This window comes from Dromiciops gliroides, chromosome 2 (assembly GCF_019393635.1).
Source record: "Dromiciops gliroides isolate mDroGli1 chromosome 2, mDroGli1.pri, whole genome shotgun sequence".
Classification (NCBI taxonomy): Eukaryota; Metazoa; Chordata; class Mammalia; order Microbiotheria; family Microbiotheriidae; genus Dromiciops; species Dromiciops gliroides.
This window is the reverse complement of record NC_057862.1, coordinates 431,397,431-431,425,301: the sequence shown is the minus strand read 5'-3', so window position 1 is coordinate 431,425,301 and position 27,871 is coordinate 431,397,431. Positions and strand designations below refer to the sequence as shown.

At 40.6% G+C, this 27,871-nt stretch overlaps 1 protein-coding gene and 1 long non-coding RNA gene across 2 annotated transcripts in view; one reads left to right on the top strand and one right to left on the bottom strand.

The window, feature by feature from the left end:
- The first annotated feature begins 138 nt into the window (after positions 1–138).
- Positions 139–25,923, top strand: LOC122741899. The gene is made up of 3 exons (XR_006354886.1): positions 139–369; positions 21,424–21,477; positions 25,792–25,923. It is a non-coding gene; the product is annotated as an uncharacterized LOC122741899 (long non-coding RNA).
- Positions 24,559–27,871, bottom strand: part of NOTCH1 (notch receptor 1) — an 80,478-nt gene continuing 77,165 nt past the window's right edge. The window contains exon 34 of the mRNA XM_043985768.1: positions 24,559–27,842. Coding sequence (XP_043841703.1) covers positions 26,370–27,842 — 1,473 coding nt within the window. The 3' untranslated portion in view covers positions 24,559–26,369. The remainder of the gene's footprint in view (positions 27,843–27,871) is intronic.

The window sequence follows — 27,871 nt, the reverse complement described above, 5'->3', positions numbered from 1 at the left end:
CGCGTGCGCTATAATTCGGTTTTTGTTTTTTTTCTTTTCGAAACCAGTGGAACTTCTTGACTTGGGTAGGAGGGGGTGGAGACGGTGGCCGAATTTTTGACACATGCGCAGAACATCCTGCGTCCTAGTCAATAACAACCGAAGGTTTCGGAAGCCGGGACTCTATTTCCTTACGCTAGCTTGTTACAGTTGTCTTCGTGTTTCCTGAGCTCGCAAGTTCGAATCCTACTCTCGGGAAACTAGTTTACATTCTTTGGATCATAGATCTGGAGCTATAAGAGACCTCGAAAGCCATCTACTCCAAATCCTTATTTTACAGTTGAGGAAACTGAGAAATTTGAATTAAGTGATTTGCCCAATGATACAAAGGTAAGCAGAGGCAGCATTTCAACTCAGGCCTTCCGACTCCAAATGCAATGCCTCCTTTGCCTCTAGGATGAGGTCAAGAAGAGGGATAATCAAAACAGGTGAAAGTCAATCAAAATAAAATCTGTTCTTTCTTTCAAAGTATCACAGTGTGGGGGCGGCTAGATAGCACAGGCCCTGGATTCAGGAGTGCCTGAGTTCAAATCCGGCCTCAGACATTTGACACTTACTAGCTGTGTGACCCTGGGCAAGTCACTTAACCCCCATTGCCCCGCAAAACAAAACAAAGTATCACAGTGATGCCATCTGTCTGCCTTTGCTTTATGTTGGACTTAAGAGTTAATGAAACCATGTGACCTTTATCAAGTCCCTTAATCTCTCTAGGCCACAGTAACCTCATCTCTAAAATGAGGGTGTTGGATTAGATGACCTCAGAGGTGCAATGGTCCAGAAAATAGGGATTGAGAAAGGTATGGGAGACTCTATAATAATTTCACTATTGGAGTCTCAGTTTAGGAAACAGATTTGCAAGCTTGGCCTGTGTAGGTGATTGCATCACCCACCAAACCTCACATGCTACTAATGCTGTTTAGTTTTTTTTTTTTTTCTTTAGAGGATTGTCAGAGCACCTTTTACATTGCAAAAATGACTCAGAGACTTGACTGTCATAAGACATTAAGTGAAAAAAATAGTTTTGTCATTTGTTACCCCCATCTCCTTGAATTAATGCGATCAAACAGAGCTGTTTTGCTTTGTTGGGATCTTAAACAGGGTTTTTTATTTGTTTTTGGAAAGTTTAAACAGATCTAATGTAGCAAACAGTCATCTCTGGGAAGTTAACATTTACATTAAGGAATCTTTTCCACTTTCATTCAATAAGTCATTATTTGACCAGTTAAGGTGGTGTCTAACTCTGAGCCAGGTGCCCTGAAAACACAAATGGAAAATAAATAGGCCTTTTGTCACAACTTGGGTGAGATGGATAATGTATTATTATTCCCCTTTACAGATGGGGAAACTAAGGCCCAGAGTGTTAGGGCTTGCCCAAAGTCAAACTGCTAGTAAGTGTGGCTGCACTTGAACTCAAGTATCTTTGTTCCTTGCCCAGCCTGCTCTCTCCACTATCTCAGACTTCTGCTCAGAAAAGATTATAATCTTGCAAGAGAGACAAGGCTAACTAACACTCATGGAACAATTAGATGTGATGTGCTGGCCCAAGGTAGCCCGAGCAACATAAGTACTCTAGAAGTTCAGAAAGGAGAGGGGCCAATGTAAAGAGAGGTCTTCTTGTAGTCCTTACCAGGAGGTAGCAAACAAAGGTAGAAAATCAATACCGTTTACTGGTAAAAGCTTCAAGATTTTGTACAGATCAAAAAATTCTTAGTTTGAAAGGGGCCTTCCACCTGGTTACAGATCATCCCAAGGTACATATGAGAATATCTCCTATTGCAATAGCCTCCTGGTTTGTCTCCCTATCTCATGTCTCTCCCAACTTCAGACTTTCTCTCACTCACCTGTTACATTTATCTTCCTAAAGTACAGCTCTGACCTCTCCCTCCATCACTGAATTCACTAAACTCAAGTGACTTCATATTTCTTCCAGGCTCAAATATAAAATCCTGTTTGATTCTTAAAGCCCTCCCAATCTTTTTGCAACTTACCCTGTTCTATGTACTCTATGCTACACTGACACCAACCTCCTTGCTATTCCTCACTCATGACACTGATCATTTTTACTGGCTGCCCAGAAGTTTCTCCCTCCTCATCTCTGCCTCCTAAATTTTCTGTCTGCCTTCAAGTCTCTGCTAAAATCTTACCTTCTGCAAGCAGCCTTTCCCAGTCCTCCTTAATCTTAGTGCTTTCCATCTGAGACTGCCCCAATTTATCCTTATATATCTCTTTTGTACACAGTCAGAACTGGGTTGGGGTTTTTTGAGTGTTTGGGGTGGAATTGGAAGGTTTACTTTCTTTGTATCCCCAGGCTTAATAATAATAATAACAGTAACAATGATAGCTCAAATTTATGTAGCATGTATTAGGCTCCAGGCATTGTACTAAGTATTTTACAATTATTGTCTCATCTCATCCTTACAACAACCCTGGAGGTAGGTGCCATTATTAGCTCTATTTTACAGATCTACAAACTGGCAAACAGAGGTTAAGTGACCTGTCCAGGGTCACACAGTTAGTAAATGTCTGAAGCTAGATTTCAATACAGGTCTTCCTAACTCCAGGCATGGTGCTCTAGACACTATACCATCTGACACTTAATAGGTGCATAATAAATTCTAGTTGATTTACTAATTGTTTGGAAGGATCTCCAAAGGAAACTTGGATAATTCATTTACTGTGTAACCTCTGAAAAATCACTTCCCCTATAAGGGCCTCAGATTCCCCTGTCTTAAAATAAGGGGTTTGGACTAAATAGTTTCTAAGGTCCACCCCAGCCCTGATTCTATATGGTCTCTGTTAACCCGTGCTTGGATGAAAGCAAGTTATTTTTCTAGCTGGGAGAGCTATCCAAAGAAGACCTGCAGTTTCCTCCATGGAATCCAGAGTGAGAGGGGTGGGAATGAAAGCCATCAGGGACTGACTTTTTGGGGGAGAGGAGTGAGAACCCAGATAAAACCAATAACCGAAGTGTCTCCATATGACTTGGTGGTCAAGATACTTGGGACAAAGGACAGAAGCTGTAAAGAAAAAACCCTCAGTTTATTAAGTTGGAATATCTTCTCCTTTATTCCTTAAAAAACCCCAAACCCTTTTAAACATGCAAAAAAAAAAATCTTTCAGTTTGCCATGGCTACCAATAATGAGATCAACTGATTGTCCTCTACCCATGTAGAAGTTGAGATTTTTTTTTAACTTTAAATAATCATGACTTCAAGGGGCAGCTAGGTGGCGCAGTGGATAATCGCTGAGGATACAAAAAGAGGCAAAAGACAGGTACCTAGCTGCCCCCAACATTCATTTTTTTAAAGTGAGGCAATTGGGGTTAAGTGACTTGCTAGTAAGTGTTAAGTGTCTGAGACTGGATTTGAACTCAGGTTCTCCTGAATCCAGGGCCAGTGCTTTATCTACTGCACCACCTAGCTGCCTCTGCCAAACTCTTTTCAAAGCCTTCTTTTATAGATAGCAGAAGTTGGATCTTCAAATCACTCCCCTTTGCATCTGTTGCTTTGCTTAGTTTCAGCTCGTTGGAACCAGAAGGTGTGTTGGTTCCCAGCCCTCCTTCCAGACTCCTTTTGTGTGTTGCCTTCTCTCATTAGATTGCAAGCCCCTTGGGGGGGGGGGCTTGTCTTTCTAATTTGTATCCTAGCACTTTGCCCCTTCCTGAGCACTTTGTGGGTGCTTACAAGCTTATTGAATTTCAAGGGAAGGTTCTGGCTGGGATATATTTGGAAATGATTGATGTAAAACCAAAAGGCATCAATACTACTTTTGAAAGAAACAAGTTCTGGGGCATCCAGCTATTACCATGGCAAGTGAACTTCAAGCATATTGTTGTTATGCAAGATAATAACCATCCCCATAGAGAAGAATTTGAAAAATAACCCTCACCACTTGGTGACCATTATCAAAGTCATAGAGATTCAAAGGGTTCAATTTGTTTATTCAAATTATATTATTTGAAGAAAGCGAAGCATGTTTGAATGGTCTCCCCAAACTTACCCAGTTTCTTCCCTAATGTTCCCCTTCATTCTTGCCCAGGCAGCAAGGTCTTTTCAACTAATCTATAATAATTTTAGAGAAGAACTGCTCCATGCAATGCCTTATCCTGGGTGTGGGGAAAATAAAACATGGTCACCAGATTTAGTGTCAAAAGGCAATGGGTTTGAAATCCAGCTCTACGATTTACTACTGTTAATATGAGTATATGGATCGACTGAATTTGATGCAGGTACCTTATTATCCAAAAGTATTTTTTATGAAACCCTGGATTAATAGGATCAATAGGAGTAAAATATCCTTCAACCGAACTCCAAACCGAACCCAGATAGCTAGCAGATAAAAGACTCTATCTAGTGACTTCTTTTCCCTCAGGATAGTAAGTCCCTATCTTATGGTGACATCTCTACTTACTCATCCTTACCAAACTCTTTTTTTGGAATACTGTAATCTTATCATGATGCTTCCGTATTTCCTCCATACTTGTTATAACTGAAATTGTTAAACTGCTTTTGCTTCTGTATCATAGTATTGATTTTTTGTTGTTGTTGGGTTTTTTTTTTTTTTTGGTGGGGCAATGGGGGGTTAAGTGACTTGCCCAGGGTCACACAGCTAGTAAGTGTTAAGTGTCTGAGGCTGGATTTGAACTCAGGTCCTCCTGAATCCTGGGCTGGTGCTTTATCCACTGCACCAACTAGCTGCCCCCCTGTATCATAGTATTGAAACTGACAATGCCCTGTAGTCAGTGGACAAAAACCCCCAACCATATATACCCTCTGAAATGGGGAGTCTTTGGGCTTCACTCTTAGGAGGGGTGTCTCCACATGATCATGTGTTATATATTTCTTCTTAGGACAAAATATTAAACTGATATTATGTTTTTCCTATCCATTCTCTGATCTGGATTCTGTGAGGTACCTACTTCTGGTGTGATGGGTAAAACTAAATGCGTGGTCACCTTATTCCTGTCCCCAGTGTGGGGAAAGCTAGCTAGGATTTACTTCAACAACAGTTTAGGCATTAAGCATTTATTAAAGTATTTTAGAGGTTAGCAAAGAGAGAACACGTGTCTCTGAAAGAATAGGAAAGCCTAGCTAAGATCTACGGGAGAGAGAAGAGAAAAAGCTGCCTCCACCTAGCAGACCCATGCTACCAAGAGAAAGTTCCTGTGTCTCTGAGAGTGGAAGCTCCCTGGGGGTCAGGAAGAAGAGGCGGTCCCCACACACTGGTCCAAGCTAATTGGCTGGTAGCATTCAAGTCCACTGATTGATGTGACCTGAAGGCAGTTCATGAACAGAATGTGCGGAGGTCAGAGTTCAGATTCTCTGGCGGGAACAAAGTTTTGTGAGGTAAGTTCCAGATGCTGGATTGACCTTAGGAAGGTCTGAGAGGACGGGAGCGCTGAGCCTGGTAATAATATTCTCACACTGGTAAGAGAAGCAGAAATAGCCTTTTCTGATCTGGGTGAACAAATTGTAAAGAGAGATTATTGATGTCTCCAACCTGTTTATTATCTTGTAGGAGGATGGGTATGGAAACTATATTTGATATTCAACACTACTGACCTTGGACAGATCAGATTTATTTACTAAGATTGTTTCTCCTTTGTAAATGAAAGAAGTTGGACTAGATTTAGAGGCAACTAGAGAGGACAGTGTATAGAGTGCTAGGCCTAGAGTCAAGAAGACCTGAGTTCAAATCCAGGTAGTTACATACTAGCTGTGTGACTTTGGGCAATTCACTTGACCTCTGTTTACCTCAGTTTCCTCATCAGTAAAATGGGCCTAACAATACCTTCCAGGATTGTTGTGAGGATCAAATGAGATATTTATAAAGCTTTTAGTGGAGTGTCTGGCACATAGCAGGCAATTAATAAGTGTTTATTTCCTTCCTTATTATCCCTAAAGTCTGTTTCCAGCAGTTAAGTTACTAAAGCTTAAAATTTCACTAAGATTTTTTGGGATACCTTGTATTTTCCTATTTGGTCTCTGAACCTAGTCTAGGGTGGAGTGGGAATGTGTATGTTAACTTAGGATGAGACTCTCCATTTTATGACTAAATAGTTATGTAACCCATTTTCCACAATAAGTGAAGCATATTGTGTTGTTTAGCAATAGCCACATGTTCCCCAGATTTCATAAACAATTACTAATGACATATTTGTCCCCCCAAAAAAACTGACAAAGATCTGATAATGATTTGGTGTGTCCTCAATTAGGTAAACAATTAACTTTCAAATGATAGCTTTGGTTGATAGTTCCCTTTCTCTATAACCTTAGGTAATGGATTGCCCACTAATCTGAATTTAGATGTAACTTGTACATACCCATAGCCAGAAACAATAAATTAACCTGAAGCCCTAATCATAAGCCTGCTCTCAGTGGGAGTTCCCAGGTAGGACAGATGATTTGCTTTCCTTCTCATGATCATTTTCAAAGTATTAAAAAACTAACAAAAACAAAGAGCCTCTTTCATGATGTGTACCCTATTTAGACTTCAGGAAAATTGAAGTTAGTAACAGGTTAAGGCAAACTATGAACTGTTGGGGTGAGGCACTTTCAGGTTATAAATTAAGCACTCTATATCTTGGAAGGGATTCTAAGGTTTTGAATAACTTAGTTGTATATGAAAAGGCCAGCAAGTCTATGAACTTGCAGCAGGTACTGATGGCCTCCTTACTTTTGTTCCCAGTCATTCATTTGCCTTAAGATTTTGGGAAATGGGGGCAGCTAGGTGGTGCAGTGGATAAAGCACCAGCCTTGGTTCAGGAGGACCTGAGTTCAAATCCAGCCTCAGACACTTGGCACTTACTAGCTGTGTGAGCCTGGGCAAGTCACTTAACCCCCATTGCCCTGCCAAAAAAAAAAAAGATTTTGGGAAATGGGGGGGAGAGAAGAATTTGAGAAATGTACTGAGATGGTCACAAAATAAATTAGAATGAACTTCATCACCTAAGGAACCCAGTTTTTGAACCCAGAAGACAGAGTTTGTACTTCTCCCATCTTTTGCTAGAGAAATGACCAAAGTCAAAGGCAAGACTCTTAAAGGCTAAGGAAGCTTCTGCCCATCAAAGGCTAAGGGTCTCTTCCCTTTCTGGGGGGGAAAAAAAGCACAATATCATTCTAACTGAAAAACCCAGATGAAAGAGCCTAGTAATACCTAGTAAAGCCTGAGATTGGAGGTGGCAGAGACTGTCATTGCCCATAGAAGATTGTCTTCAAGACCGGCTGGTGTGGGGTGGTACCCATCCTGCACAGATGTTTTACCCTTTAAGGAGCCGGGCCCAGTGACTGAACAATGTGGCTGATCCAATCTGGCAGCAGCCATGTCCTATGAATAGTTAGCTAAGCAACTTACTAGCCCGAATATATCTAGAAGAGGTGCTATACCCTGTGAGGAGCCAATCCAGCAGCCAAGTGCCAAGTGCCACTTCCTGGCAGTGGATTGAGTCTGTGAGAAGCAAGCCCAGCTGAGCTATCCATTCAGTATTGATGCTACCATGGCCTTCATGAGGATTCCTAAAGAAAGCACACCCCAGCCCTGCTATTCCAGAGTTTCTTATGTTCCCTACATGTATATATGTTATCACTTCAGTTGTACTTTAAATTTGTTCCCACTGTCCCTCACCAGATTCTGGGTGTCTTAGTGGGAGAACATGTCCAAGTTTTAGGGGAGAATGCTTTGTAAGGATTGTTCTTACTATACCATTTAAATAAATACCTTTTCAAAGAGGTAATTGAGTCAGTTGACTGATTGTTCCACAGGAAACACACAGGTAGGGGCTGATGAAACACTATGTTAGAAGTAGTTACCCAGGGGCAGCTAGGTGGCGCAGTGGATAGAGCATCGGCCTTGGAGTCAGGAGGACCTGAGTTCAAATGCAGCCTCAGACACTTAACACTTACTAGCTGTGTGCCCCTGGGCAAGTCACTTAACCCCAATTGCCTCACTAAAAAAAAAAAAAAGAAATAGTTACCCATAGAGTGACCCCCAAAACCTAAGGTAGCAGTAGCCCCTCTCAAGATCCTATTTATTGGTCAGTTTGAGTGTGACTTGAGAGATTGAGCCCAATGAGGAAACTACAAGTAAAATTCAACCCAACAAATATTTGTTATAATGAGTGATATGTCAGACAGGAGAATGAGACAACCCTTTGCCCTTTGCAAAGATTGTAGTTTAGTTAAGGAGAAATAAAAGAAGCACACTAAGTAAATATTTGACCACCTTCTATTGCCTAGATTTTGTGAGGCATTCAAATACACCTAAGGCATGATCCCTTCCATCAAAAACTTGGGGAAACAAGACATACACATATGTGAACAGTCAGTTTTCAATCACCCTGAATATTTATTAAGCCCCTAATACGTGTTAAGCTCTGAGGATACAAAGATAAAATGAAGCCATCCCTGCCCTCTAGTTTGCAGTGGTATCATGGATCCCGCTCATTGTTAGACATTTACCAGCACATGCCTACACTGAAGAGTTCACGTGCCTATAGGTGGATAGATAGAAGATGATTTGAAGGGCAGAGAAAACACCAGCCCTGGAGAGAACTAGGAAAGGGGCTTAAACTGGGCCTTGAAGAGTTGAGATCTAAGAGGCAGGATCAGGAAGGACTTATCACTACACTGCTCCTGGCACTGGGGACTCCCATGAAAAGGCCACTTTTAGCACACAGTCCAAGAGGAGGGCTGGCCGGTGTGAAACAACAAGAGGAGACAATGTATTGAGTGGCAGAAAGATTGAAGCAGAGACGTTCGGCAGGAAACAGTAGAAAATGAATATGGTTCAATCAGACTTGGGATAGGGCAGGGAATATAGGAGAGCTACATAATGAGTCATAGACAGAGAATGGGAAGGTACCTTTAGAGGTCATCTAATCCAACCCCCTTATGTTATGGGTGAGGAAGATGAAGCCCAGAGTAGATCCAAGTGCCTCACAGAAGGTTACACAAGTAGTGAAGTGGCAGAGCAAAGATTTGAACCCTGGTCTCCTTAATCCCAAATCCAAGGCTCTTTCCTGGTTCTGCTAGTATTTAGTTGTGTGACCTTGAGGAATTTTACTTCCCATTTCTGGACCTTAGTTTCCCCATATGTAAAAATAAGGGATTACACCCAGATGACTTTTAAGTTTCCTTCCAGCTCTGGTATCTGAAATTCCCCTGAGTTATGAACATGAATTAGAAAGAGTCATCTCTTAATCAGAGACAAACGACTGCACCGGCATCGATCTTCCAGCAGGGAGAAGCAAAACCCTGCCAGAGCTGTCAGCACTGAGGAGCATTCTTCTAGCCCCAGTGAGCTAGAAAACTCTGCTGCTTCCTCCTCAACCTAGTCATAGAACTGGGAGACAGAAGGGACTTTAAGAGAAAATATATTCTTTCTTCCAACTTAGGTATCCCCTATCATTGCTCAGGGACAGACCCTGTAGCCTCTACCTGAAACTGACTTCCTTAAGGAGCAAAGGCTTCTAGGTAGTCCTGATTTTTAGCCCTTGTGGAGCTGAAATCTCTCTCCCTGTAATACCCATAGGAAATAGAGTAAGCATGGTATAGTGGAGAGAACTTGGAGTCAGAAGTCCCAGGTTTGAATCCTGATTGTGTCTAATAGCATTAAATCTCAAATCCTGCTATCATATATTTCAAGATAATTATTAGGTACTAGGATACTACTTATGAACATAAGTTCATAACAGCTATTAAGTATCTGAGGCAGAATTTGAACTCAGGCCTTTTTGATATCAAGAACAGTTTCATCAGTTAAAACACTTGGCTACCTCTAAAATCCTCTTCAATCTAAACATCTCAACCTCTTTCAATATGTTCTATGACATGGTTTTGAGTCCCTTCACTAATCTTTTTTTTTTTTTTTTGATGAGGCAGTTGGGGTTAAGTGACTTGCCCAGGGTCACCCAGCTAGTAAATGTCAAGTGTCTGAGGCTGGATTTGAACTCAGGTTCTCCTGAATCCAGGGCTGGTGCTCTATCCACTGCGTCACCTAGCTGTCCCCACTAATCTTTTTAAAAATATTTTTTATGAACTTAATTATCAACAATCACAAACATCCCAGTATATAAAGAACAAAATAAGATTGATATGAAACTGTGAACTGCTATGATATACTTTGTTCTTAAATATGTATACAAGTTAGTAACAAAATTGCCTTGTGTTTTCTTCGGAATACCTTTTTGTTTTCTTCTGTATATTTTTAATGTTTTATTAATCCTCATTTCTTCTTCAATTTCTGTCACTTCCCATGACCTCATCACACCTCTTCCCATAGAAGCCCTCTATGACAAATATGACAAATAAACATGGTCAAGCAAAACAAATCAATACATTGGCCATGGTTGGCTTTCTCTCTGTTCCTCACACAACACTCCATCTCCCGTCTGTGTCTCTGCACCAGCCACCCCAGGATGCCTACAATATCCTCCTTTCTTATTTATGTCTTATAGACTCTACCTCCTCCTTTTAAGATGCAGCTCAAGCACCGTCTTCTGCATTGAAGCCTTTTCTGATCCCTCCAAATGCTAGCATCCTTCTTCCCAAACTAACTTGTATTTAACTATGTATATATTTATATTTATATACTTACCAATGTACTTTTGCTTTATGTACTTTCTATGTGTATTTGTCTCCCCCAAGAGAATGTAAATTCACTGTAAATAGGGACTATTTCATTCTTTCTCCTTGTGTCCTCAGTGTTTAACACAGTGCCTGGGAAATGGTCAATGCTTAAAAAATACTTGTTGATTAATTGATTAATATTTCATTCAACACCTCTAGGTATAATCATGGTTGTACCATAAGACAGGAAACATGCTTCACCATTAGTCTTCTGACGTTATGATTGGTCCCTGCATTGTTCAACGTTCTAAAGCATTTCAAGTTGTTTTTCCTTTTTTTTTTCTTTTTTTCTTTTTAAATTTTTTTATTTTTTTAGTAAGGCAATTGGGGTTAAGTGACTTGCTCAGGATCACACAGCTAGTAATTGTTAAGTGTCTGAGGCCGGATTTGAACTCAGGTACTCCTGACTCCAGGGCCGGTGCTCTATCCACTGCGCCACCTAGCTGCCCCCAAGTTGTTTTTCTTTACATGATAGTGGTCATCATATAAATTGTTCTCCTGGTTCTGCTCATTTCACTCCATGAGAAAATAATTATTAATCATGGATTTCTTAGAGGGTACCCTGGGGTCAGTTTCTCAGTCCGTTCTCAGTATTAGGGAAGCTGAAAGGAATATACTTAGTGGGCACAGGTATGAATTGAATATGAAGGGATGATATCTGTAAAGCATTTATTTTTTGTTTATCCTTGTCTTTTGTGGGGCAGGCAGGGTGGGGTGGCTTATGTCTAGGTCTGGATTTGGGCTCGGGGCCTCCTAGGTCCAGGACTGGTGCTTTGTCCACTGTGTCACCTAGCTGACCCATGATAACATCTCTAAAATAAAGTTAAGGGGTAAGAGGAATGCACTGGAAGTAAGGGAAAAGGAGAGGTGGAATGTGGTAAAGTAGCTCACATAAAAGAAACAAGAAAAAGCTTGTGGAGCGGAGGGGAAGAATGGGAAGGAACAGGGGGAGTGAGTGAGTCTTATTCTCATCAAAATTGGTTCAAAGAGGGAGTAACATGCACACTCAAGTGAATATAGTAATATATTTTGCCCTGAGGGAAAGTGGAAGGGGAAGGTGATAAGGGGGAAGAGGTGAAGGAGGGGAGGGCAGATTGAGGGAGGGGGCAGTAAAAAAGAAAACACTTTTGAGGAGGGATAGGGTGAAAGAAGATAGAAAATGGAGTAAATATCAAGGGGAGGGAATAGGATGGAAAACAATACGGTTAGCAATAATAATTGTGAAAGAAATGATGAGCAGTATTCTATCAGAAGGATATATGAAAAATACAAACCATCAGCAAAGAAAGAACAGATGGTATCTGAATATATATTGAAGTATAATTTTATTTGTTAGTTCCTCTTTCTAAAGTTACTTTGTTTTCTTCCACGTGACTAATGTGAAGATGTTTTGCATGACTGCACATGTATAACTTATATTGAATTGCTTGATTTCTTAGGGAGAGTTGAGGAGGGAGGGAGAGAAGGAGAAAATTTGGAATACAAAGTTTCAAAAAATCAATTTGAAAAAAATTGGGTTTTTTTACATGTAACTTGGGGGAAATTCTAAATTAATTAAGTTCAAGGAAAAAAAAGAAAAAAAGGTCCAGTCACTTGCCCAGGGTTAGACAGGCTTATTTATTTATTTATTCATTCATTCATTCATTCATTTATTTATTTATTGTTTGCAGGGCAATGAGGGTTAAGTGACTTGCCCAGGGTCACACAGCTAGTAAGTGTCAAGTGTCTGAGGCCAGATTTGAACTCAGGTCCTCCTGAATCCAGGGCCAGTGTGTTATCCACTGCGCCACTTACCTGCCCCTGGGTTAGACAGGTTTAAGGCAGGATTTGAAATCAATTTTCATTGACTCCAAGTTTAACGCTGTTACTCCCCTGTCCCACCTAGCTGCCTCAACTGTCTTTTCTTATGAGTATATTAATGTTATTTTACATTCATGTGCCCCAATTTATTTAACCATTCTCCATCTTATGGTTACCCACTTTGATCCCAATTCTGTTTTTACAATAAAAAGTACTGCTATAAATATTTTAATTCATATGAATCCTGTCTGTCTTTAACAAACTCTTTGGGATATACATATAGTCATGGGTCCTATATTTCTCAATGTTCCTCTTAAAATGTAGCAACCCTGGCACAGATACCATATTCTAGCTATTTTCTGAGATGGATAGATGATAGTATGATTCTGACCTTCCTCATTCTGGACATCAAACTTCTAGTAATCCATTCTTAGCTAACACTTATTTAGCTTATTTAGAACCCCTACTTTCCTTCAAGTCTTGGTTTGTGTCTTGATCACCTTCAGTAGTTAGTGTTACTTCTTTTTCAAAATTACTTTGTATTAACATCACCAATATCAGATATGTTTTATATGCTTGCACATATATATCCTATATCAAATGGCCTATCGTTTTAGAGAGAGGAGGGGAGGGAAGCAGGGAGAAAATTTGGAAGTCAAATTAAAAAAAAATTAGAAATTGTCTTTACGTGTAATTGGAAAAAGTTGAATACTATTTTTTTTTGGTGGGGCAATGAGGGTTAAGTGACTTGCCCAGGGTCACACAGCTAGTAAATGTCAAGTGTCTGAGGTCAGATTTGAACTGAGGTCCTTCTGAATCCAGGGTCAGTGCTTTATCCACTGTGCCACCTAGCTGCCCCTTAGAATACTATTTTTAAAAAAGAAAACATAAAATAAAAGTTAGTTAATGTTAATATATCAATTAAATTATTTTTTAAAATTACTTTGTATTTACTTTCTCACATTTACTTATCCAGGCAACTGCCCTAGGAAAAAGTAAAGTTTCTGGAGGGCAGAGTCTGTTTTCATCTTTGATTTTGTTTCTGCTAGTACCTATCACAGGACCTGTCATCTATTAGATAAATACTTGTTAAGTGGAATCAGGAGCTTTGTAAAAATTCAGAAATTTTAAATAAAATCCTAGCAAAGTGGAAAAAGGGGTTTTTTTTGAGGGGGGGTAATTCTGGAATGCCAGTCATTCAGTCAATAAACATTTATTAAGTGCCTACTGTGTTTCAGGTGCTGTGCTAAGTGCTGGAAACACAAAGAGAGGCAAAAGATTGTCCCTGTCCCCAAGGAACTCACAATCTAATAAGGAAGACAACAAGCAAACAAATATATAAAACAAGCTATATAAAGGATGAATAGAGGGACAGCTAGGTGGCGAAGTGAATAGAGCACCAGCCCTGGATTCAGGAGGACCTGCGTTCAAATCCGGCCTCAGACACTTGACACTTACTGGCTGTGTGACCCTGGGCAAGTCACTTAACCCCAATTGCCCTGCGAAGAAGAAGAAGAAGAAGAAGAAGAAGAAGGAGGAGGAGGAGGAGGAGAAGGAGGAGGAGGAGGAGGAGGAGGAGGAGGAAATAATTAGGGGAGGGAAGACACCAAAATTAGGAGAGGTTAGGAAATGCTTTCTATAGAAGGTTAGATTGTAGCTGGATCTAAGCTAGGGAAGCCAGTAGGCAAAGATAAGAAGGGAGAAGAGCATTCCAGACATGGGGGTCAGCCTGCGAAAATGTCTGGAGCTGAGAAATGGAGTGTCTTATTTGAGGAACAGTAAGGAAGACAGTATAACTGGATCCAAGTGCCAGGGAGTAAAGTATAAGAAGTCTAGAAAGGGAGAAAAAGGGGTGGTGCTAGGTTATCATAACCTGGAGCTTTGAATGCCAACTAGAAGATTTTGTGTTTGGTCCTGGAGGCTATAGGGAGCCACCAGTGTTCAATGAATTAGGAAATGACATGGCTAGACCTGTACTTTTCTTTTTTTTCTTTTTTTTTCTTTTTTAGTGAGGCAATTGGGGTTAAGTGACTTGCCCAGGGTCACACAGCTAGTAAGTGTTAAGTGTCTGAGGCCGGATTTGAACTCAGGTACTCCTGACTCCAGGGCCAGTGCTCTATCTACTGTGCCACCTAGCTGCCCCTAGACCTGTACTTTTCAAAAATCACTTTGGGAATTAAATAGCAGATGTGTTTTGGAGTAGGGAGAGACTTGAGGCAGGCAGACTTAGCAACAGAGTAAGGCAGTAGTCCAGGTACAAGGTAAAGAGGGCCTGCCACCAGAGTGGTGGCATTATCAGAGGAGAGAAGGGAACATATTCAAAAGATGTTATGAAGTTGAAATCAAAAGGCCTTGGCTACAGATTGGATATGGGGAGGTGAGCGATAGTGAGGAGTTGAGGATAATACCTAAAATGTGAGCTTGAGAGACTGGGAGGGTGCTGGTACCCTCTAGAGAAATAGGAAAGGCAGGAGTGGGGAGGATTTAGGGGGAAAAGGCAATGAGTTCAGTTTTGGATCTGTTGAGTTTAAGATGAATACTGGACATCTAGTTGGAGACGTCTCTCCAATTGGAGATGTGCGATTGTAGGTCAATACAGAGATTAGAGCAAGATAGTTAGATCTGGGGGCAGCTAGGTGGCACAGTAGATTAAGCACTGGCCCTGGATTCAGGAGGACCTTTAGCCCCCTTAACAACCTGAGTTCAAATTGGGCCTCAGACCCTTGACACTTACTAGCTGTGTGACCCTGGGCAAGTCACTTAACCCTCATTGCTCCACCCAAAAAAAAAAAAAAAAAGAAAAGGTTAGATTTGAGAATCTTAACATAAAGATAGTAATTCAATCCATGGGGGCTAATGAGATCACCACATGAAATAGTATAGACAGAAAAGAGAAGAGAGCCCTGGACAGAATGCAGTAAATCATATAAGTTGAAATAAGGAGAATGTCCAGACTTGAAAATACATGTAGGCAGAAAAACAAAACTAACCCCACTAGCTTTATTGACACAACCAGGCAAAGGTCTCTTTGGACCTTTGGACAAACTTCAAGTGTAAAAATTCAGATTTTCACAAATGGTGTATTGGGGTGGGGGAAGGTGAGTTTCCCCTTTACAAAAGAATTTCTAAATTTCTAAAATAGAAAGTTCAACTTATTCACATAAAACACAATTTTATTTATAAAAATTCTCACATCAATTTTCAGGAACACAACCAATCTATGAAAGAAAATCCACCTATAGTTTTGTTTTGTTGTTTTAAGTAACTGGCTTTTTGCCCAAGTGTACCAGGGATTAGAACCAGCTAGTATATTTTGATCTCCTAAAATAGATTGGGAAGGGTGTGAACATATCTGTTGCTAATAACACTGTTTTTAGAAATAGAGGATGAAAGTCTGTGAGCTTTAAAGGAATCTGAGACCCTCCAAAACACTGCTTTTCCAACTCACATCATCACTACAATGCTGAACATCCACAAGTTTTTAAGTCAGCTTTGAAAATACTTTAAAGTTAGGTAAGACCACATCCTTCTCTTTAAAGAATTCAGTTTAATATCACAGGATAAGGCACACACAAGAGAAAAGAATATCAAACAAAAATATACCAAAAGAATATAAAAACAACAACAAAATCCCCCAAAAGACAAATATGGTAATGGTTACATACAAAATTACATGGTAAAGGCATCAGAGAGGTACAAAACAAGGTACTACATTAATTGTCAGGGTTGTGACAGAGGAGGGAGGCTTCATCAAGGTATTTTTCAGTTGTATTTTAAAGGATTGGTAGAAATTTAACAGACAGAGGAGGGAAAGTTAGGCCACTCCTGACTTTAGGGAACAACAGTTTGAGCAAAGACATGAAAGTAGGAGAATTCAAGGCAATTTCAGGAGCTGAGAGAACAGTTTGGCCAAAGCTATACTAATAGTGTGGAAAAGAGAGTTCATGAAAAGTTATCTCGGTGGTCAAGTGAATGTTTTGCAAAGGATTTGAAAGAGAAATCCTCTTTGAAAACAAAAGGGGGAAAATATTAGATGGGAGATCAGGGAGGAGGGAGAGAGGTAAGCCCAGGTCTTTATGTAATTTTGCCATAATAAATACCTTCCATTCTGAAATTAGAATGAGAATCCCTGTTCTCCTGGGGATGATCTTACTTCCTGGGTGAGGAAACAGAATGTGATGAAAGCTTGGATTGGATCCAGTGAAAAATCACTTTTCTAAAGCCTTTTATCTTTCCTTCTGAGAGGTGTTCCCTGAAAAGTGTCTAGAATCACAACCACTTCCTTTATCTCAGTGTCCCTTGAGCGGATGTGACTGACCCAGGCTGCTTCTTCAAATCCAGAAGTTGGAAGGGACATCTGAGTCCATTTAATCCAACCCACAGGACCAAGAATCCCTTCTAGGGCATAATCACCAAAGTGGCCATAGAGTAGTTGCTTGAATATCTATAGGTAGGCGGAATCCATTACCAACCTGAGGAAACAGATTATACATTTAGATAGCTCTAGTGGTGGGAAAATTTTTCTTTGCATCAAACTTCAGTCTCTTTGTATTTTCTTTCTATTCCTTCTAGTTCTGGGGCCAATGACTGGCCTTCAAATACTTGAAGTCTTCTTTTCTTCAAACTAAACATCCCTATGCTTTCTTTTTGTTTTTCTTTTTGTGGGGCAATGAGGGTTAAGTGACTTGCCCAGAGTCACACAGCTGGTAAGTGTCAAGTGTCTGAGGCTGGATTTGAACTCAGGTCCACCTGAATCCAGGGCTGGTGTTTTATCCACTGTACCACCTAGCTGTCCAACATCCCTACTACTTTCAACCAATCCAAATATGAGTCAAGATCTTGAGGCTTTTCACAATCCTGGTTGCCTCACTTGATACTCTCCAGCTTCACAATGTCTCTTCCTAAAATGTGACAAATACCAAGGGGATTGATTTTTTAAAAAACAACATGAAGGAAGGTGGGCTTAGCAATATCAGATTTCAAACTACATTACAAAGTGGTAATCATCAAAACAATCTGATACTGGCTAAGAAATAGAACGGTGGATCAGTGTAATGGATTTAATAAACAATGTATAGTAATAGATAACTTTAGTAATCTAGTGTTTGATAAATGCAAAGATCCAAATTTTTAGGACAAGAATTCACTATTTGACCAAAATTGTTGGGTAAACTGGAAAACAGTTTGGCAAAAAACAGGTATAGATCAGCATGTCACGTCAAATACCAATATAAGGTCAAAATGTGGACATGATTTATACAGGCAAATTAAAGGAGCGTGGAATAGTTTACCCATCGATCTATTTATGACCAAACAAGATATAAAGAGCATTACAGGATGTAAAATGGATAATTTTGATTACATTAAATTAATAAGGCTTTACACAAACAAAACCAATATAGCTAAGATTAGAAGGAAAGAAGAAAATGGGGGGGGGGATAATCCAAGGAGGAGAGATTTTTATAGCAAGTTTCTCAGATAAAAGCCTCATTTCTCAAATATATAGAGAACTGAGTCAAATTTGTAAAAATAAATGCTATGGGGGCAGCTAGGTGGCACAGTGGATAGAGCACTGACTCTGGAGTCAGGAGGACCTGAGTTCAAATCCAGCCTCAGACACTTGACACTAGCTATGTGACCCTGGGCAAGTCACTTAACCCCAATTGCCTCACCAAAAAAAATTAAATAAATAAATGCTATGGGTGCAGAGCCAATATGGTGGAGGAAAGGCTTTGATTCTCTGTGCTCCCGACAAATACATCCACATACCTGCAAAAATAATGCCATAAAACAACTTCTGGAGCAACATAATCCACAAAAGGACAGAGTGAGACTATTTTCAAGCCAAAGACAGCTTAATTAGGTGACTGGGATCATCTGCTGTTTGGGCTGAGAGAGGAGCTCAGTGTGGCACAGATCCAGCCCCAGACAGGCCACGCCTCCAGACCCAGAACATACACATGTTCAAGTGGATATAGTAACCTATTTTTCCCTGAAGAAAAGTGGGAGGGAAAGGGGATAAGTGAGGGAGAGATGAAGGAAGGGAGGGAAGATTGGGGGAGGGGGCAGTAAAAAGGAAAACACTTTCAAGGAGGGACAGGGTGAAAGAAGATAGAAAATAGAGTAAATATCAAGGGAGGGAAGAGGATGGAGGGTAATACAGTTAGCAATAGTAACTGTGAAAGAAATGATGAGCAGGATGCTATCAGAAGGACGTATGAAAAATGCAAATGATCAACAGAGAAAGAACTGATGGTGTCTGAATACAGATTGAAGTATAATTTTATTTGTTAGTTCCTCTTTCTAAAGTTATTTTGACTATTTTCTTCTACAACATGACTAATATGAAGATGTTTTACATGACTACACATGTATGACATATTGAATTACTTGATTTCTTAAGGAGGGTTGACAAAAGAGGGAGGAAGAAAATTTGGAACACAAAGTTTTAAAAAATCATTGTGAAAACAAATTTGTTTTTACATGTAACTTGGGGAAAATTCTAAATTAAAAAAATTATACAAAAAAAAAATAAATACCATTCCCCAGTTGATAAATCAAAGGATATGAAAGGGCATTTTAAGAAGAAATTAAAGGTATCTATAGTCATATGAAAAAATGATCTAAATTACTATTGATTAGAGAAACACAAATTAAAATAACTGGCAACATTTCATACTTATTAGATTGGCTAACATGACAGAAAAAGAAAATAAATGCTTGGAGAGGATGCAAAAATAATGGGAATACTAACACGCTGTTGGTGAAGTTGTGAACTGATCCAGTCATTCTAGAAAACAAGTTGGAAATATGCCCAAAGATTTATAAAATTATGCATATACTTTGACCCAGCAATACCACTACTAAGTCTGTATCCCAAAAAGATCAAAAGAAAAGGAAAAGGACCTATATATACAAAAACATAGCAGCTCTCTTTGTGGTGGCAAAGACCTATTTGTACAAAAATATTTATAGCAGCTCTTTTTGAAGTGGCTAAGAATTGGAAATCAAAGGAATGCCCATCAATTGGGGAATGGCTAAACAAGCCATGGTATATGATTGTGATGAAATATTATTGTGCTATGAGAAATGACAAGCAGGATGATTTCAGAAAGGCCTGGAAATACTTGTATGAACTGATGTATAGTGAAGTGAGCAGAATCAAGAGAACCAAGAGAACCTTGTGCACAGAGACAGCAATATTGTTTGATGAAGAACTGTGAAAGACTTAACTATTCTCAACAATACAATGATCCAAGACAATCCCAAAGGACTATTGGTGAAACATACTATCCACCTCCAAAGAAAGAACTGATATTGATGGAACACAGACTGAAGCATGCTATTTTTCACTTTCTTTCATTTTTTTCTTTTAATCAAGTTTTCTTATACAAAATGACTTATGGTAATGTTTTACATAATCATACATGGATAACCAATACCTGATTGTTTGCCACCTCAGAGAGGGGGGAGGGGAGGGAAGGAGGGAGTGATAAAAATTGGAACCCCAAACTATAAATAAAAATGTTTGCTACTTTTTTAAAAGTGTGATTAGAGATTAGAGAATAAATGAAGGGACAAGCTGCATGTTGGAAATGAATGTGAATTATGGGTACAAATTGGTGCTGGCAAAGAGGTTTATCACTTCTTTGGGGACTGGAGCAAAGATAATTAGGAGTAAAAGATGACACATAGGAAGGAGGGTGGTGGTACCACTAACATTAATAAGGAAGTTAGGAAGATGAGCTCGGTTTAAGATGTCTACAGGACATCCAGTTTGAGATGACCCATAAGCAGTTGGAGATGTGAGACTGGAGATCAGCAGATAAGTTAAGTAAAATGGGTTTGAGAATCAATCAGCTTGTAGATGATCATTAAATCCATGGGAGTTGATGCCATCACCAAAAGAAAGAATACATACCGAAGAGAGATAACCCAGGACAGAGTCTTATGGGATACCCGCCTTTAACAGATATGACCTAGATGAAGATCCAGCAATGGAAACTGAAAAGGGTGAGGTAGGAGGAAAGCCAGAAGAGAATATCAAGAAAAGGATGATCAACAGTGCCAAAGGCTGCAGAGGGGTCAAGAAGTTTGAGACAGAAAAAGCTATTAAAAAGAAAAGACCAAAAAAAAAAAAAAAAGACAGAAAAAGCTATGGGGGGCAGCTAGGTGGTGCAGTGGATAGAGCACTGGCCCTGGATTCAGGAGCATCTGAGTTCAAATCCGGGCCTCAGACACTTGACACTTACTAGCTGTGTGACCCTGGGCAAGTTGCTTAGCCCCAATTGCCTCACCAAAAAAAAAAAAAAAAAAAGACTTGGCAATTAAGAGATTATTATTATCAGCTTTGGAGATAGTAGTTCTGGCTGAATAATGAGATCAGAAGCCACACTCTAGAGTTGAGAGAGGAAGAGGCCCCCTAAAGACATTTAGCCACAAAAGGGAGAAGAGATATAGGATAGCTAGAGGAGAGATGGATGGGATCAAGGGAAGGTTTTTTTGAGAATGGGGTAGATGTGGGCATGTTTGCAGGAAGTGGGCAAGCATGCAGTAGACAGGGAGCAATTGAAGATAAGTGAGAATAGAGATGACAAAGTGGTCTATCTGTTGAAGATGAGACAGAATGGAATCATTTTTGCAAATGGAGGGGTTTGCCTTAGCAAGGAGAAGGGTCACATAATGCAATGTGTGAGATGTGTGGAGTGGCAGAAGACATCTGGTTGATGTGAGGTGAGAAGAGGGACCTCTTGACAAAGGATCAATTTTTTTTCCCAATATAATGAGGCAGGGCAGCTAGGTGGCGCAGTGAATAGGGCACTTGCCCTGGAGTCAGGAGTACCTGAATTCAAATCCGCCCTCTTACCACTGTGTGACTCTGGGCAAGTCATTTAACCCCAATTGCCTCACCAAAAAAAAAATATAATACGAGGCACTCATATTTTGTCTTCCACTCTAGGAGCGGCCACAGGAGGATTGAGGAGGGATGAAAACATTTGGAACGACCACTCTGGTAAGTGAAATGCTGAGTTAATTAGTGAGATGTACCTACCATAGTGAGATACCAGTTGAACTTACATAATGTAAATTTGCAGTGGACCCAGTCAGGACAGTTTCATGTTTTTCTCTAGCCTCCTTCAACAGCACCTGTGTAGGAGTCAAGACAGCAAATGGTGGAGTGATTCGAAGCGGAAGCTTAGCAGGGCAAGATGGGCAATAAGATAAGGGGGTAAAGGACAGTGCAAGAGGAAAAGTGGAGTTACTCAGGGGGTCAAAATAGGGGAGGGAGGAGAATGTTGCTAGTGCAGTGGTAATAGTCTGAGAAAGAACTGAGGGACTGAAGGATTGGAGGTCCTGATGTGGATGAAGAACAAGATTTGAAAGGTACATTAATAGATTGGGATCAGATAAGGGAACTTTTGTCATTCATGAATATTGAAGTGCTTCATTTGTGATGGAGGGTAAGATCAAGATTATAGCCATATTTGTGTGTGACTGAGGTGGGGTGGAATAGGAGGTGAGGTGGGGTGGATGAGTTTATGTGAAATGAAGAAACTGGGGTATATGAGGTTAGGGTGTTTGGGGGGATATCAGTATGTATGTTGAAGTCTACTAGTATTAGCATAGGAATTGAGGAAGAAAGACTATGAGCCAGGTATCGAACTCACTGAGGAAAGGAGAATGTTCTAGAAGGTAGTAGACAAGAGGTATGAGAATTTTGATTGGGTGGTAGATACAGATTGAATGAACTTGAAAGGAGAGGTTACTGAGTGATAGTGGTAGAGGGAGAACCTAGAAGTAGCAATGGGGAGCAAGAAGTGGTCAAACTATCCCACCTTCACCAATGAATCATGAGTGAAGGTGAAGCCAATGTTGGGAAGGGAGGATAGGAAAGCTGTTGAGATGTTTAAAATCTAATGTGTGTGTGTGTGTGGGGGGGCAGCCAGGTGGCACAGTGGATAGAGCACTGGCCCTGGATTCAGGAGGACCTGAGTTCAAATCTGGCCTCAGACACTTGACATTTACTAGCTGTGTAACCCTGGGCAAGTCACTTAACCCCCATTGCCCCACCAAAAAAAAAATTAAATAAATAAATAAAAATAAAATCTAATGTCTGGTTGCCTTGTTTCTACCCCCAGTATGTGGGGAGAACTAGCTAAGGTTTACTTTTTTTTTCTTCTATGGTTTACTTATAAGCTAGAAACGTGAGCACCAGTTTTTGGCATTAAGCATTTATTAGAGTCAAGAGAGAACACGTGGAGTACAGAAAGTACAGAAAGAGAAAAGCCTATCTCCCTTAGGGTTCAGAATGACCTACTTCTTGTCCTTTCCTTTCTGCCACCAACCCAAGGTTCTGGAATGAAAAAAGACCAGAGCCAAGAAGCCAGCCTCACTTCTTACTTTCTGTCCCCCTCCCCTGGAAGGGGAGGTCCTTCAAGCTGATTGGTTGAGTGTGGTCTCTTGTTGATGTCCTAGTCCATAGCCTCTGAGAACAACACCCCACTCAGGGCCAGTCAGGTGTGGTCTCGATTTAATCAGTCTTAAGTAGGTTCTCAATAAGTCTCACCCAATTCAATCAATTCCAAATCAATTTTCAGATCTTCAGGTGGGGCCCCTGGGCATCTGCCAAATCCATTATTTTTTCACAGTCATCAGAAGGGAGTTAGGTCTCAATGAGAACCAGAAGATGAGGGGAGTGGGAAAGGAAAAGATTCAAGATGAAGGCAAGTTTGCTGCCTATGGATGGAGCAGGCATTCCTGAGGGCTCAAGGGAAGCAGTGGATAGCTTTAGAGTGTGACATAGGGGGATCAGGTGGAGTAAGGTTTGATTGAGGGGAATGGAATAACATCAGGTATTGGGGTCAGGAATAGGGGTTTCTATGATTGTTACAGGTTCAGAATCACTGGGTTGAGGAAGGTATGATTGTGTATAATTTTTTCATCATTCGGGAATGAATTTAGGTAGATTCATAAGGGTTTTGTCTCAAGGTAGAGTACTCTGACAGCCTTAGGCAGTTCAGGTGAGGGGACAAATGTGCTTGGAGCTGAAGGAATGTGCTACTCCCCTTTCCCCAAAGCAAATGATCAGGCTGGACGCTTATTAATAGGATGGCCTTTCTCCTCTTCCCTGGAAAGGAGAAGTCTCATACTCAGTGATGGAGTTTCTCCTCTTTCAGCTGGAGGCAGGATGGTTGGCATGTTTTTTCTTGCCCTATGATTGTGCAGGGGATATAGATGAGCAAGATCTGACTATTCTGAAGAACCTTAAAATTCAATGGAGAATGATAGAATAATGAATAAGTAGTTACATTATACATAGAAGAATTGAAAAATTCCCTAAGAGAAATGCAAAGGGCCATCCCTAGTAAGGAAGGGAAAAGTCACTTGGGGGTGGTGGAGGGAAGTGATTAGAGAAATCTTCCTGGAGGTAGCTGTATTTGAATAACATTTTGGTGAGACACAAACTGAACAAAGCTAATAGCCTAATTATACCTCAATAGTCTATGCTGACTTGACTCTATGAAGTCTCAAAATAGCAGTATGGGGGCAGCTAGGTGGTGCAGTGAATAAAACACCAGCCCTGGATTCAGGAGAACCTGAGTTTAAATCCTGCCTCAGATACCTTGACACTTTCTAGCCATGTGACCTTGGTCAAGTCACTTAACTCTCATTGCTGTGCCGCCCCCCCCCCCCCCCCCCCCCCCCGCCCCATAGCAGTATGGACCTTGCTTAAAGCAGACCACTTCTGGTTTCCTGAACACCATGACTGACTGAGTCTCTAGATACACATTCTAATTCATTCTGAAATTTCCCAAAATTTCTGGAGAAAGCAGACACCCAAAACTCCCTTCTCTACTCCAATCTTCCCTGACTTGGGAAAGCAGTTTCATGGCTCCAACTTCAGAAGATTCCCATTGGCCCTCAGCCATCTGTATCTGGAAGAGAATTCTGCTCATTGCTTCACAATATTTAAAAAAAAAAAGGCAAGGGTGGGGGGTGGTGGTGGAGAGAACCAATCACCATACCCAGATTTAGTAAAATCTAGATGACAGAATCATTTATTGCAAATCAGTTAACAAAAACAAAAAGTACATAATTTTTTGCAATCTACAATTTTGCATGTAGACAACTTTATTAAAAGGTTTCTTTTCTTCTGTAAACTACTGTCTAGTTTATAAAACATGAAAAGAATCAACATCATATGATGTTTAGTCATGCACATTAGGGATGCCACAACATTACTGCTTGAAAAATTGGCCATCAAATTTGGCCTGATATTCACAATACAGGAGAGTTCTTTTCTTGGTTAACAAACAATATATTCCTGCATAGGCAGGCGATTCTTCAGTTGCAGGTGGAGCAATATTCTGACATCTCTAATTGGCATGAAATATTTGTCCATTTAGATTTTTGAAACAAAATCCACCTTTTTTAAAATTTATTTACAAACATTTAAATTGCCATAGGCTTATACGTTAGATTACAAGGTTGTTCTTTTTGCCTCTCCTCATGCTCAAGTATGTGTCACCTCATAACCGAGATACACCACTCTGAATGGAGAGAGTCCAATGGCCAACATTATATTTAAAACAACTTCATTACCCAAGTCCTAAGCTGCATTTCCTACTCACTCTTCTAGTCCTTAGGACTATAGGCTTCAATGCATACCCCAAACCAGATACAACTTCAACTTACCACAAACATCCCACATCCCAAGGCTGAAAGAGATGTCTGGGTAGGACTGAAGCACACAACCTGGACCGGTAATAATGAATTTGTTTAAAAAAAAAAAAAACCAAAAAACACCAAAAAACATTTATACAGGTAAAGTGTCCTGGAAAACTTCCTAAAAAAATAGGAACAGAAAATCAAGGTGTGGTATATATACCAAACCTCAATCCCAGAACTTGCTCATTTAGGTGTTTCTTTTCCTTTTTTGATGCCATGCACGGTCCTGTTTTCTTTCTTTCTTTTTCTGAACAGTTGGCATCTAAAGTATCAATTCTCTTAGCTTAATAATGAGCACAGGTCTAAAGGCCTGATTGCTCATATCAATGTTTAAATAAAAACAAAAACAAAACCCAAAACTTTTTTTTGAAAGAACAAGAATGTGAAAACTACATAACACTGAAATTGTAAACAAAGATTCATGATTGGTACCATAAAATGTACCCTGAGCATGCCCAAGGAAACATTTTAAGTACATTTCAAAAAATCATTCCATTTTAAGATACCTTGAATTCATATTAAAGCCAGATATGCAAATTAATAAAGGACTTCTACTAAAGACCTTAAAGTCTCTTTCCATTTTTTTCTTTTCTTTTAGGTTTTCTTGAAAATTTACATTTTGCAACTTCTGCTTTCAGAGACAACCGCTTGGGCTTTCCATTGATACTACACTGGGAGGAAGATAAATAAGGCAATGGGTGGTACTGGTGTGGGATGGGGCCAGGGAAAAACTCTGCAGGCCCATAGAACTTTTGGAACTTTTCTGCATAGCTGGTTTAAAAAGAACTCTTTCCCTTCTCCCCCCTTCCCCATCAATTATCTCCAGATTTGGAAAGATTATCAATAAATAAATGCAACTTCTAAATCATGAATCTTTGCTTATCTTTATAAATGCACAAAAAATTATCATATTAAAGAAAATCATTTTTCTAAACAACTAGTTTTGTCTCAAAACAGACTTTTTCCTTTGAGCCCTACATAGAACATATAAATAAAAAAGACAGTGTTTTCATGTAAAACAAAAGTACATAAATAAATACTAAAAAAAATTAAAAATTTCTTAATTCTGTATAAAAACATATAAAAAAAGAAAAGAAAAAGGAATCCTTCAGTCAAGTCACAGCATCCTTATAGCATTTCCAGATGTCTCCAGTTTTGTGGTTAGACACCATGTGTTCACTTAAAAGCATCTGGAATGTGTGCTATCTGTGACTGCATACTTGTAGGTGGGCTTGATATGCCCTCTGACCAGTCGGAGATGTTGGAATGTGGAGAAGAGCTAGACCACTGATCTGGCGATTCTGGGGATGGGGTCAAGAAAGGATGATCAGGTACTTGAAGCTGATGACTGGGTGTGTTGTCCATGGGGGAAGAGTAACTGTGTTGAGATGGTGGTGTCAAGAACTGTGTAGTGGTCATGGGCTGAGACAGGGAAGTTGGCAGGGTTGTTGGTAGGATCTGGGTCTCCTGTGGCAGGATGGTGTGGACAGCCATGCTACTGCTCCCTAGCTGTTGTACATCTTGTTGATTCAATTCACTGCCAAGGAAACTCTGGCCAATGTGGCCAGTTGTGGTGGAGCCTGTGTTGTGCTGCTGCTGCTGTTGCTGCTGCTGTAAGTTTTGTTGTTGCTGCTGCTGCTGCAAGTTTTGCTGCTGCTGTAAGTTTTGTTGTGGTTGCATCTGCTGTAACTGTTGGGCCTGCATCATGTGGGGCTGAGTGGCCAGCCGTGTGTTAGGCATACCCTGGTAGCTCATCATCTGGGATAGGGTAGTAGAAGAAAGGCCATTGTGGAGGGGCCCCAGGATGTTGTGCTGGAGGCTCTGGGCAGGTGGATTCAGAGGCCCTGCTGGGATGTTTCCTCTCAGGGGATTATATTGGTTTTGGACCATCCCATTCTGGAGGCGTGAAAGCCATTCACATTGCCCATTCAGGCTGGCTGCTCCACCGACTGCAAAATTCATAGACCCGGTATTCATTACTGAGCTGGGACTAGAAGCAACAGGAAGGTGGGACAGGCGGGGAGGCACCCCATCAAAGCCCAAGCGGTTGGCACTGCCCAGTGCAGCCATCTCCTGCTTCCCAGCCATGTTCAGGTGGTTGATGCTTAGATGGGCATCAGGCATGCCAGGTAAGTGGTTCAGGGGCATGGATGGGGATTGCTGGAAAGGGGAAGTCATTAGTGGTGGAGATGCCACATCTGACAGATAGCCATGGGGTGACTCAAGAGAGTCAACAGGGGACAGCACGCTGGAACTGTCCAAAAGGCAGCCTTTCCCATCTTGAGACTTTTTTCTACGCGCCTTGATGTCTTTGGCATCCTTGCCATTACAACTGAGTCCCTTGGTGCTGGGTTTTCGGGCCTTCTTACCCTGGACAGCTGGCTTCAGATTGCCAATGTAACTGTTAGGAGAGCAGAGTGGAGGAGACAAGGTGGGTGCACCCAGTGGCCCATTGTGCAGAGGCGGGCTGCGCACTAAATTGTACTCATCAAGAAGCCGCACAATGTCATGGTGCATCCGCTCCTGAGCAATATCTCGGGGTAGCCGATCCATGTGGTCAGTTATGTCCCGGTTTGCAAAGTGGTCCAGCAGAACTTTGGCAGTCTCATAACTGCCTTCTCTGGCTGCAAGGAACAGAGGCGTCTCTTCCTGAAGAAAGAAGCACAGAACAAACAACT